The 14,011-nt window shown below is 36.3% G+C and overlaps 1 protein-coding gene across 4 annotated transcripts in view; it reads left to right on the top strand.

The window, feature by feature from the left end:
* The window catches only part of TTC17 (tetratricopeptide repeat domain 17), a 115,671-nt gene that overhangs the window by 17,291 nt on the left and 84,369 nt on the right, over window positions 1–14,011 (top strand). For all 4 annotated transcript variants that reach the window (XM_036097677.2, XM_036097676.2, XM_036097678.2 and 1 more), the window contains exons 2-5: window positions 4,257–4,346; window positions 9,345–9,514; window positions 10,167–10,278; window positions 10,527–10,658. In XM_036097677.2, coding sequence (XP_035953570.1) covers window positions 4,257–4,346; window positions 9,345–9,514; window positions 10,167–10,278; window positions 10,527–10,658 — 504 coding nt within the window. The remainder of the gene's footprint in view (window positions 1–4,256; window positions 4,347–9,344; window positions 9,515–10,166; window positions 10,279–10,526; window positions 10,659–14,011) is intronic.

Below are 14,011 nucleotides of genomic sequence, written 5' to 3'. Positions count from 1 at the left end.
ACACTAGAAATACCCACTAAGTGGGATCACTTAAAGTAGAGGTAAAATCTTCATTGCTTTGAAGATTTTTATTTATGTTTTCCATCATACTGTCTCAGTAAATGATCCAAAATTCTGAATAAAAGATTTAAAATATTCCATCCCTAGTTTCTAATTAAAGGGAATTTTTTAAAAATGGGTACGGCGTAATATAAGATTTCAGTAATGCTGCTCTCATGTACTCATTTGAATACCATCAAAAAGTAAGAGGTAAGAATGTTGAGCATATGTGAAGAATAAGTTGCATATGAGAGCTGGAATTAATATTATAATGGAAATGATCAATTTCCTGTCATAAAGGACCAGTGGAAAGTGATGGACTCACTCATGCTTTTGTAGAACTCAAAAATGTTTATACCCTTAGACTGGTTATTTTAAGTTTAAAATGTTCACCCTTTATTTGATTTGGCAGTGAAGTAATTATCCTTATATAGTGACATTCCCCTGTTACCATGTGAATTTATTGAATTCACAGAGGTAGGGCTCCAGATTAGAAATGTAGATATTAATGATAGAAACAGCAGCAAATTTTGAAATATATGAAAATGAACTTGATATGAGTAAGATATTTACTGCTGTTATATATAATTGGACACATGTACTTATATAATGTATTCAAAGAAAAATGAAATTGAATTGAGAACTCTTAGAGAATGAATCATTCTGTATAATACAGTTTCATATAGCTAATTTCCAAATATTTGGTCAGCTTTTCCCTTCAGTATAAACTTTGCTCTAAAATATATTTCATACTTTTTCACCATCTTAAGTAGAACAAATTGAAAATAATTCCTTTTTCTTTATGATTCAGGTCATTACAAGTATCATTTATTATGCTGTGAAGTAACAGACGTTTGTAGGGTTGCTTGTCCCTTGTGAAAAAGCCATAAGGTGCTTTGAGGTCTTATGTATACGTCATGTCCTTTTTAACCTACCACTCTAATTCCTGTCACTTTTTGCTCCTGGGCTTATAGCAGCCTCTTCTAAATGCTAAAGATTTTGAAGGCATTCACAATGTGTATAAAATTGGAGTACATAGGCTTCAAATATTGACATAGTGGGCCTGGTTTATAGAGGCTTAATAAACCTTCATTGGCTGAATGGATGTTGTAGTCTTTACAGGCATACTCTCTTTTGTAACCTAAGGAGGGGAGGTATTCAAAAGGAGAGAAATTCAAGCCGATTGGCGTTTGCCAAAGATAATTATAAAGCCTTAACTTTTAAGAACTTGAGGTTACCTCAATAAAAATACATGTCAGGCTATAAATCTGCAACCAACCTTTGTCTGGCAAAGATTCATGCCATTTGCTGCCATGTCTAAAAGAGAAGCACAGCTGTCAGTGGGCTGACTTCCTTCCTTCTGCTAATAATTTTACCTTTATACCTCCTCTAGCTCTTATATCTTTGTTGAACTTAAAGCTTCAAGGAAATGAAAAGTACTTCCTCACAATTGAATGTTGGCCAATCCCATGCTTTTCAAATATGAGAAAGCCCTGATTAGCTAGTATCCTTTTAATCTAAAACTAAGAGTGTGCTTTCAGTATTTCTTCAGTGTAAATCTTCATTTATCTCATTCTTTCATTCCTCTTGCAGTTCTCCAAATATCAGGTGAACAGATTGTTTAGGTATTTTGGAATTAGAATGTCATACTCCCTCATTCCTCCCCCATCTCGTTTTTTTTTTTTTTTCCCTAAAAACCTCATTTAAAAATCCTTATAGAGTCATGTACTAAATAGCTACCTCTTAAAGTTCTGGACAAAGTAGCAAAGTAAGCAGACTTTCTTTGGCATCCTTATGAAAAGTTCTTTTGTAATCTGGCCACTGGCTGTAGCTTTTACATTTTCTTCTATAAAAATTATGGTGTGCTGTAATTTATTACATTGTTGTAAAAAAGATCGATGGGCTTTGGAGTTAAATCAGTCCATATTCAATCCATTATAGTAGCTTTCCCTGCCCTACATGCATTTGACTGTTGGGCATATGTTCAAATACTATGAAAAGAGAAGCAAAATTTTCTGTTTCTTATTGAGATAAACCTAGCATTTTGCTTGTAGGCTTTTGCTAGCTTTGATTGTTTGGTAGAGGAGATTTACAGCTCAGGTGGTCAAGTACTATAGGGTTTGCTTTTGTATTTTTAATGCCTTTAAATTCAGAGTCTAGTTTTGATATAGATTCCAATATAGTGGGAAGGCCAAGGGGAGCAGTGAAGGGATCTCATCTTAAAAGCAAGACCATGGGCGATGATAATTATTCACAACTATACAGTAATAATTATGTAGTTCAGATAATTGCAATAAAAGTATGGAAGTTACTCTGGACTAGAATCTCTTTTTCCTCTGGTGTCTCTGAGATGGTAGAATGAGCAAAGGCAGATGAGTTTTATCTGTAGTCACTTAACATTGTCCAATTTAATGCATATTATTAAAGCAACTGTCCAACTTTATTTCATGTTTTTATTTCTTCTCTTTAAAATCTTTCTTTTAATAGACTCTTTTATCACCAAGATCTATGCAAGCCTACCTTCTGCACTTAAAAGGCTAGCTCTAGGGGCACATGGGTGGCTCAGTTGGTTAAGCCAGGTCATAATCTCAGGGTCATGAGATTGAGCCCTGGGTAGGGCTCTGTGCTCAGCATGGAGTCTGCTGGAGATTCTCTCTCGCCCTCTGCCCCTCCCCCGACTCACCCACGCATGCTCGCTCTCTTTCTCTCTCTCTCAAAAAATAAATAAAATCTTTAAAAAAAAAAAAGCTAGCTCTCAATTTGATTAATTGAGTTGATACCAGTTTCTTAGAGGTTACAAAAAGATAGTTTTTCCTCAAAGTGGAACTTCCTGAAGGGCTGGTATATAATTTGACAGCTCCAGTCTAGCACCATGGGTTGCAGGAACTTTATCTCATCCCTTAGGTACCAAGGCCACTGTCAGAGTTTTCTGAAATTCAAAAACCATGTGTGTATGTCCACGTGTGTGTTGTTTTTTCTTTATTATAAATGTATTATGTCTACATTATAAACAGTTTAAAAATATACAACTATATAGACGTGAGTGTGCCTCTCTTCTTAATCCCTCTTCCCAAAAGAAACCACTATAAAGTTACTTAGTTTTGTGCATATGGAGACATGTTTATATCTATATCTATAAATATATATATGTAATTTCTTAAACAAAATATCATAGTATACTTATTATTCTTTATTTTTAGTTAATTATACATTGTGAACATCCTTCCATGACAGTAGATCTAGTCTTTCTATATCCATTTTAGATAGTGGATTTCCCTATTCCCTTATTTTTTATTTTTAGTACGTTCCACACCCAGTTGAGCCCAATGCAGGGCTTGAACTCATGACCCTGAGATAATGACCCTGAGCTGAGAATAAAAGTTGACGCTTAACCAACTGAGCCACCCAAGCGCCCCTCCCTATTCCCTTATTGATGGACTTAGGTTGTGTTTAATTTTTTTTGCAGCTAAAAGTGTTGTAGTAAGCATCCTTGTGTTTATTTTTGCCTACTTGTTTAAGAATGTCTGTAGGATAGTTTCCTAGAGTTAATATTGTCATATCAAAAGGTATGCACTTTTAACATTTTGATACATGTTGTCAAATGACCCTCTAGACAACAAGAACAAATTTATAAGCCTGCTACTAGCATATGAGGGTTCATTTTTCCTACATCTTCAGCAACATAGTCACCCGTTTATGACCCAGAGAACATGAGTTGTAAATAATAAATCTCAAGATTATTTTATATTAACTTTGATTTATGGCTTCCACAAATAGCCTTCAAAAATAGGTGCTTTTAGGATTTTCCTTTTATCACTCTAAACCTGTTCAGATATGGAATGTTCTGTCAAGACAAGACAATTCCTTTTTTATTATTATAGGTGTGAATTATCTTTTTAAGGAATTTACTTTATCATTTGTTGCCAAATACTTCTCTTCTTGAATATTTCTTATATGACTGACCAAGTTAGAATATTAGCTTCAAAACTTACTCTTTAATGTTGGAATTCAAGGGGCAGCTATTAAACATGTCATTCTCTTTGCTGAAATTTATGTGCAATCGCTTTTGAAATACCCCTTGAGTTTTACTGAGCACCTAATACTGATTATAATGGTGGTTGAACAGTAATTTAAAGCATATTAAAGGAAACTTTATGAATCCGAACAAATGTTGATGAAATCTGAGCTTTATTTATTGCTTGCTTGCTTCCTTGCAGGTGGATTCACCAATGAACTTGAAGCATCCCCATGACTTAGTCATATTAATGAGACAAGAAACAACAGTTAACTACCTCAAAGAATTGGAGGTGAGGCAATGGGAATGTGATACGCAGCTGAAACTTGTTGCATTTCACAGGAGCTGTTGTATTCAAAGAAAAATGAAAGCTCATTATTTCTTAAGCCCGATTCTTCTCAGTTTCATATATACTTTTAATCACATTTTTAAAAGTAACATCTAATTGGAATGACATTTGAGCAATAGTAAGAGAAACAGACTAACCTGGGTTTTGCCTGATTCTTGACTGACTATATCCTTGAACAGGGATTCCATGTATAAGTTTTTCCATCAAGTATGAAAAGGAATAAGCTCTCTGCATATGCTTAGAAGGAGAGTTTGGGTAAAATACAAAAAGGAAAAATGGTTTCAATACTCTATAAAAAATGTATTTTTTTATTAATTCCCAAGTAGGGTCTTGTTATTGTGTGTTTTTTATGATGAGGTGAAAGCATTAATCACTTTGCACTTTGAAAACTTGAAATCTATTCGTACTAATAAAGTGCAACCTTTTTGTTTCTATCATTGATTTCCATAAACTGATTTTGCTTAATAACAAACAACATCAGTTATCTGAAAAAGTAAGAATAAGACAAGAGGTGTATTTATACTGCTTCATGCTTGGAAGCTTTATCTGTTTTTATTTAAACACGGTGTTCAAAGAGTGCAGTGGTGCAGAAAATCGTTTTTATTTTCAGATGCATATACACATTGTATATGTTTATTGCCATTCTTGTTTTAAGAGGCAGTATTATATAATATAAAGAGACTTAAATGAGAGTATATGAAGGAGGAAAATGCCATTCACCATGTCAATGAAAACGAAAATGAAAAACGTTGATTCCATCAGTTTTTGATTAAGGTAGTGGGGACTCTGGGGTAAAGGTACAGGCTGCAGATATGTATTTGTTAGACATTGAAATACAGACTTAAGGCCATGAAACTAAATAATACCATTTATCTACAAAGTCGTGACAACTAGATGGACTTCTTACGGTACCAGAAGACAGTGCAGGAGTAGCCTCAGAGTACTAAGGGAAAATCAATCAAACTAGAATTTTATGTTCCTATAAGCCGTCATTCAAGAGTGAGGGCAAAACAAAGATGTTTTCTGACAAAGAGTTTACTTACTGCAGACTCTCACTTTTAAAAAAAATCAAAGATGTACTTCTACAAGAAGAAAAGTAAACCCAGTAGATATGCATAGGATGTATAATGATGAGTAAAAATACTGATGAAGAAGTTGCTAAACTTATTTATTTATTTTTTGCACTTTGAAAGGTAAAGCTAGGTAAAAATAATACATAGTTGGGTTGAAGCATGTTCAGTGATTAGGTAAAGCCTGTTAGACTCTTCTGTCATGTTTAGGAGAAGGTAAAACTACCTGAATAAATTAAAATCCTGTTAGAAAATTTATGGGCAAACATACTAAAAATTTAAGAGTATTGCTACCTTTCAAGTAGTATTTTCAGTATAATTGATTTCCTTTGTCATTCTATTTTTTTTTATGTATTTAAAAAATGAAAGGGGTCTACAGGTTTCATTAGACTGCCAAAGAAGTCTGTGACACGAAAGAGTTAAGAACCCCTGGATCCTGCTATCAATATTCAGGAAATACAGAGGACAAAGAAAGGGACTCATTAAATGGACCTAGGAGATACAGTCAGCAAAATCCTGTAGAGTGGCAGACTGTGCCGAACAAATGACACAACTTGTTTAACAAATAAATTTACAAGGATTAGAACTATAGATCACATTTCTGTTATTCTAGTGCTTGCCCTTACCTTATTACTTTGTTAAGTTTTTCATCAGTAAATATTTTATTTATGACATTAGGATAGGGAAGGACTCCTTAAATAACGTAGAAATCACAATTAAGAAAACAACTGATAGTTTGGACCATCTTAAGACTAAAAGCTTCTCTTTAGCAAGTGACACCATGAACAAAATTAAAACATAAGCTATAAGCTGGGAGAAGATATTTGCAGTACCTATAACTGATAAGGAATGAGTTTACAGAATCACTCTTCATAAATTTCTACAAATCAATAAAAAAAAAAAACGGGGGAAAAATAGGCATACTTGGAAGGTCAAGTTACAAAATATCTCATAAACATATGAAAATATGTTCAGTCACATTAATGACTGCATTAGTTAAGATGGCTACATTTTGTAGTGGATGACAACTTTTGCATTGGCAACAAACAGTCCCAAAAATCTCAGTGCTGTTTCATGGAGGAAGGTGGAGGCTCAAGGAAGAGTAACCAAACATACAAGCCTGTTTAAAGTTTCTACTTAGAAGTGACATCATTTCTACTCACATTCCATCGTCCAGATCAAGTCACATGGGCAAGCCTGACGTCATAGGGCAGTATATAGTATAGCCTACCTACAGGAAAAGAGTCAGGAGGGAATGAGTAAGTGGAAACAGATCATTTAGTAACATCCCAGTAATCTTCATGGCTTAAAACAATAAGGTCATATTAAATACCACTCTGGTCCAAATGCCAGAACCCAGGCTGACAGAACAGCCACTGTCTGGCATATTGCCATTCTCAGTACCTGAGGGAAAAGAAAGAGCACAGTAAAGCATACACTGGCTCTAAAAAATGTTTCCCTTCAGAGGATTCAATGGCACGTCTCATGTTACATTTGTCAAAGTAAGTCATACTGGCCACATCTGAATTAAGCAGAACAGTGATGTGTTGACTCCTTTGTAAGGAGTTGCAGCAGATTCATTAATAGTAATACAGTCTACCCCAGTAATCATAACATTTAATGCCCATCAAATTGACATAAACTAAAAATGTGATGATGGTAAGTTTGTGGGGATATGGGTATTATGATAATCTGTTGGTAAAATCCTAGTGGTTATAACAACTTTAAAAAACAGATTGACAGTGTCTAAATCAGAAAATGTGCATTCCATATGACCCCTGCATCCCATATTTTTACCCCTTCTGGGTCTTTTACACATGTGCACAAGGAGGCTTTTATGAGAATATCACAGCATTTTTGGGGCGCCTGGGTGGCTCAGTTGGTTAAGTGACTGCCTTCGGCTCGGGTCATGGTCCTGGAGTCCCTGGATCGAGTCCCGCATCGGGCTCCCTGCTCGGCAGGGAGTCTGCTTCTCCCTCTGACCCTAACCCCTCTCATGTGCTCTCTCTCATTCTCTCTCTCTCAAATAAATAAATAAAATCTTTAAAAAAAAAAAAAGGAATATCACAGCATTTTTTTTTTTTTAAAGATTTATTTATTTGACAGAGAGAGACACAGTGAGAGAGGGAACACAAGCAGGGGGATTGGGAGAGGGAGAAGCAGGCTTCCTGCTGAGCAGGGAGCCCGATGCGGGGCTCGATCCCAGGACCCTGGGATCATGACCTGAGCCGAAGGCAGACACTTAACAACTGAGCCACCCAGGCGCCCCTATCACAGCATTTTTTAAAGCAAAAAGATAAACAACCTAAAGGTTTATAGAAAAATGGATAAATATATCTTTATACATCTGTTAAAATGAAAAATTTAGAGCTATACTGATCACTGTAGATAAATACTAAAAACAAAGTTAAAAAATAAGTTGTAAAATGATATAGGATGATACTGTTTACATAAAGTTTTTAAGCTTGGAAAGCAATGCTAGATGTTGATTTGGGACATATATATGTATATATATGCATATATATATAATATTTTAAGAGAATAAGAGTAATATAGTAATATTTTATAAAGATATACACAGAAGTGATACATCAAACAAATTCAGGATAGTGGTAACTTTGGGAAGGGAGAGAGGGATTTTGAAGGCGGTAAAGAAAGGTTTCGACTACCTTATTTTTCCTTTTTTTTTTTTTTTTTTTAAGATTTTATTTATTTATTTGACAGGGAGAGACACAGCAAGAGCAGGAACACAAGCAGGGGGAGTGGGAGAGGGAGAAGCAGGCTTCCCGCCAAGCAGGGAGCCCGATATGGGGCTCGATCCCAGGACCCTGAGATCATGACCTGAGCCAAAGGCAGACGCTTAACGACTGAGCCACCCAGGCACCCCTTATTTTTCCTTTTTAAAAAATCTGAAATGAGTATGGCAAATGTTATCATATGGTAGATGTGGATGGGTGGTAGAAACTTAGGTTTTTATGTAATTCCTCTATATGTTTGAAGAAAAAAAATTGTGAGTAGCAGGAATTCACCTGGAATACAGGGCATTAGGGGAAATTATTCCAGTCTACAGTATCAACATGCTGGATGTCTTGAAGGGCTGAAATATGTGTGGACACTTCAAGGTAGTTTTAATTGCTGAGCCATTCTGTTCCAGGGAAGTTAAGCTGATAGATGCAGTTTATAGGTAGTCAGAGATCCTATTATGAAGGTATTCAGCTGCCATTATCATAAATGTCATATACTGTTATTTTCTATATATGGACACTTGTTTAGAGAAGCTTATTTATTATCAACTAATTAATTCCCCCTTATCCACAGTTTTGTGTTCTGTGGTTTCAGTAACCCATGGGTCAACTGTGGTCCAGAAGCAGATAATCCTCCTCCTGACCTATTATCAGAAGGTCAATAATAGTCTAACACTATGTCACAATGCCTACGTCATTCACTTCATTTCATCTTATCATGTAGGCATTTTATTATATCACATTATCATAAGAAGGATAAGTAAAGTACAGTAAGATATTTTGAGAGAGAGACCACATTCACATAACTTTTATTACAGTATAATGTAATTGTTCTATTTTATAATTAGTTATTGTTAATCTCTTACTGTGCTTAATTTATAAATTAAACTTTATTATAGGTATATATGTATAGGAAAAAATACGATATATATAGGGTTTGGTACTATCCATGGTTTCGGGCATCCACTGGGAGTCTTGGAAGATACCCTTACAGATAAGGGGGGACTACTTTGTTCAGAATCCTTGTCTTCCTTCACATAGAGGATTTTAAATTCTCCTTTCTCTTATGTGGTATCTAGACTGAGATATTAGAAAAATCCATTGTGTTCTCATTATCTTCTCAACAGAAGCAATTAGTTGCTCAAAAAATTCATATAGAAGAGAATGAGGACAGAGATACAGGACTGGAACAGAGACATAATAAAGAAGATCCAGACTGCATCAAAGCCAAAGTGCCCTTAGGGGACCTGGATCTGTATGATGGCACATACATAACTTTGGAAAGCAAAGACATCAGGTAAAGAAATTCTCTTTCCAGAAATAAAATTAATGTTTTCTTGAATAGACCTTTCTCAAATCAATAAGAAATTATTTATCTAATGAGGATAAGCTTCAATCACAGATGAGTTTATCGAAATTTGAAAGTTCAAAATACACTACACGTAGAATTCTTAAATATCAATTAAAAATACTTAGTACCACAGAAGATTGAACAATTTATAGTAAAAGAAATACAAATGGCCAATAAACATGTGGAAAACCTCTCTCTCAGTAATGATCAAATAAGTACAAAATAAACCATTTAGATAGTTTTCACCTATCAAATGGGGAAAAATATTTAAAAATCAGTGACTGGTAAAAATGTGGAGAGGCTGTCAACAGAAGTGTAAATTGGTTTAACATTTCTGGGAAGAATATTAAAAAAACTTTTAAAAAGCTCATAATCGTAACGTTCTTTGGTCTTCCTACTATTTTCTGTCTCTTGATTTATCTCCTTTAAGTTAAACTCCTAAAATACTGCCTCCCAACAGTTGCTGCGTGAAAAAGGTTGAATGATGACTAATACTGGTTGTAAAGATGAGATGCTATGAGAATATAGTTCAGTTAGGGAAAAATTAGACATTTTTTCACCTTTCATTCATTTATTGCTCCCGGCTTCTTGATTTTAGCCCTGAAGATTATATAGACACAGAATCTCCTGTCCCTCCAGACCCTGAGCAACCTGATTGTACCAAAATTCTAGAACTTCCATATAGTATACATGCTTTTCAACACCTGCGAGTAAGTAGAGAGATTTGGGATTTTTTTTTTTCCGTTTTTTCTGTAATTTAGTCTCTTGCTTATAAATATTTTTTCTTCTCCCCTTCCAAACAGCTTTATAATTTTACAAACATCTCCTATTTCTTAAAACCCCTTTAAAATAAGTGCTATAAGATACTGAGTTACTTGTGAGCTTTTATCTTGTGATCTCTTTTTTCTGTGTATGTGGTTTTGTTTTGTTTTTTCAATTTTTTTCTTCTTCTCTTCAGGGTGTACAAGAGAGAGTTAATCTTTCTGCACCTCTATTACCTAAAGAAGATCCAGTCTTCACATATTTATCTAAACGACTAGGAAGAAGTATAGATGACATAGGTCACCTCATTCATGAAGGCCTGCAGAAGGTAAGTCATCAGTGATTGAAAGAGCTGGAGACTCTGTGCACAAAAGATCTTTTTTTTCTCAGAAAATAACCTGTCTAGATTGTTTTTGTCTAGAGAATGATTTTAAATATGATTACATTAATGTAAACTATGTAGTTCAAAGCTCGGGAGAAACATTGGTAGTCTAGTCCTCTCTACCAGGAAGGGATGCCAAAGGTTTATTTAAACTAATTCATGGGGGCGCCTGAGTGGCTCAGTCGGTTGGGCGTCTGCCTTCGGCTCGGGTCATGATCCCAGGGTCCTGGGATCGAGCCCCGCATCGGGCTCCCTGCTCTGTGGGAGGCCTGCTTCTCTCTCTCCCGCTTCCCCGCTTGTGTTCCCTCTCTCTCTGTGTCTCTCTGTTGAATGAATAAATAAAATCTTTAAAAATAAATAAATAAATAAAAATAAAAAAATAAACTAATTCATGAAGGGCACCTGGGTGGCTCAGTCGTTAAGTGTCTGCCTTTGGCTCAGGTCATGATCCCAGGGTCCTGGGATCGAGTCCCACATCGGGCTCCCTGCTCGGCGGGAAGCCTGCTTCTCCCTCTCCCACTCCCCCTGCTTGTGTTCCCTCTCTCGCTGTCTCTCTCTCTGTCAAATGAATAAATAAAAAAATCTTTAAAAAATAAAAAAATAAACTAATTCATGAAAAAGCAAATTATAAGCCAAGATAAGCAGCAGGGCTTATAGGCTAGATTATATATTTTGAATGTGAAAGAAAATTTAACATTAGTGTCTTTGAAATATCTACCCAATACATAGATCGTCACTGTTCTCTGGACAAGAAAAGAATCACCACCAACAATAAAGTCTTCTTAAAATTTTCTTTTAAGGTACCATCTACTTTTAAAAACATGAAATAGGGAATTGTATAATAGGACCCAAGAAATGTATCATTCCGTATAACATGTGGGAATTTACAAAACAGTTTTGTTTTTTGGTTTTTTTTTACTCTTCTCTGTGCCTGAGTTGTATCACAAAATGCAGGCTAGTTTCTTTTCTTTTCTAAGATACTTATTTACTTATTTATTTATTTGAAAGAGCGTGAGAGAGCAAGCAAGCACACGAGAGCGGGGGGAGGGGCAGAGGAAGAGGGAGAGAGAGAGAATCTCAAGCAGGCTCCATGGAGCCTGACGCAGGGCTCAGTCCCACGACCCCGAGATCACAACCTGAGCCAAAACCAAGAGCAGAAGGCTTAACCGACTGAGCCACCCAGGCACCCCAAAATGGAGGCTAGTTTTTAAGCAGTATTATAATGGTACTAAGTAAAATGTGAAAGGGCAACATTTATATAGAGTTTATTCAAATGTGAAAGGGCAACATGAGTTTATTCAAATACGTCATATATATACGTGTGTGTGTGTGTATATATATATATATATATATATATATATATATATGATTTTGTAGTTAAGTTACTGTCTTCATCTTGTTTTTCTGAAGGTAATGTAAAACATTGTAGCCCCAGAACTTGATGAGTAATAAAAACTACCTAGGAAAACTGGCCTAGGATTTAAAATATCCTTCAAAGGATGGTTAGTTGAAAGTAGATCATAGTGGTAAGTTCTCTATAGAAAATTAAAATAGAGGGTAATTGTGTGGCTACTTTAGATTGAACAGTTGGGATCATCCTCTCTGGAAAGGTGAAATTTAAGCCAATATCTGAATGAGAAGAAGGAACCAACTGTCTGAGATCAAGGAAGAGCATTCTAAGCCAAGGCAAAGGCTCTGAAGCCTTAATGAGCTCAGTAGTATAGTAGTCTGCTCAGACTGCCATCATAAAATACCACAGACTGGGTGGCTGAAACAACAGAAACTTCTTTCTTGTAATTGTGGTGGTTGGGGAGTCCAGGATAAGGTGCTGGCTGATTCGGTTCCTGCTGAGGACTTTCTTCCTGCTTTGCAGATGACCACCTTCTCACTGTGTCCTCTCATGTCCCCTTCTCTGTATGTGTGGGGGGAGAGATCTGGTATGTCTTCCTCTTCTTATGAGGGAACTGGCCCTATTGGATTAGGGCCCTACTCTTAGGACCTCATTTAACCTTTATCACCTCTTCCCAGACCCTGTCTTCACATATAGTCACACTGGGTTAGGGCTTCCACATAGAAATGGGGGCGGGGGGGGGGGGCAGGGATAGACACAAAGATTCAATCTGTAACAGGTGAAGGTCAGTAAGGTTGGAGCCTGGTGAGCAAAGGAGAGGATGATAGGGAATGCAGCCAGAGAAGTAGACCAGGGCCATAATAAGTAGGCCTCTGAAAGCTAGGGTGAGGACTCTGTGTGCTGAGACCTGAGTGCTGGGAAGCTAGAGCAGAGGAATGACATAATTTAGTTAATATTTTTAAAAATAGGGGCGCCTGGGTGGCTCAGTTGGTTAAGAGACTGCCTTCAGCTCAGGTCATGATCCTGGAGTCCCTGGATCGAGTCCCGCATCGGGCTCCCTGCTCGGTAGGGAGTCTGCTTCGTCCTCTGACCCTATCCCCTCTCATGTGTTCTCTCTCTCTCATTCTCTCTCTCTCAAATAAATAAATAAAATCTTTAAAAAAATAAAAATAAAAAAAATAAAATACTTTTAAAAATATACTCTTAAACTTAGATGGAGAAATGACTGAAGGGACCCAAACTGAAAACAGAGAGATCAGTTCTAAGGCTATGGGCAGTAGTTCAGGAGAGAGATGACATAGTTTGGACTAGAATGGTTAGTATTGGAAATGGAGGGACTTAAACTATTTCAGGAAACGTTTAGAAGTTTAGAAGCTGATGAGTTAGATGTAGGGTATGAGGGGAAAGAGGAATTGAGGATAATTCCTGAAGTTTTGGCATGAGCAACTTGAAGAAGGAGCAGGGTTGGCGTGGAGGAAAAGAAGATAGAGTCTGTTTTGGTCACATTAAATTTGAAATACCTAAATGAGACTTGAGCTCCAGGAGGGGTCAGAGCTGGATATATAGATAGAGGATAATTAAGTAGAGAGTGTTGGTAGCCATGGGACTAGATGAGGTCATCTGGAGGAGAGTGAAGTTTGAGACGAGGCTAGTCTGAGTCCTTGGTCCTCCCACAGTTAGCTGTCAAGCAAAGGGGGAGAGGCCAGCAGAAGAGATCCGAAAGGGTATCCAGAAGAATGTGGTCTCCTAAGAGCCAAGGAAAAAAAGTGTTCAAGAAAAGAAGAAAGTATTGATAGTGACATTCAAACATTTATAAATTTGTGGGGGAAATTTTATGAGAAATCTAACAGAAAAAGTTCTTCTTTAAAGATATATTTTTCCCTTACTTCCAATATACTATGATGTACACAGTATTCTACTTAATCACGGTGTTTTCACTTGTTCATGT

Source organism: Halichoerus grypus, chromosome 11 (genome assembly GCF_964656455.1).
Source record: "Halichoerus grypus chromosome 11, mHalGry1.hap1.1, whole genome shotgun sequence".
NCBI classification, from domain to species: domain Eukaryota; kingdom Metazoa; phylum Chordata; class Mammalia; order Carnivora; family Phocidae; genus Halichoerus; species Halichoerus grypus.
Note: the sequence above shows the minus strand (reverse complement) of the source record. Positions and strands in the feature narration are given on the sequence as shown.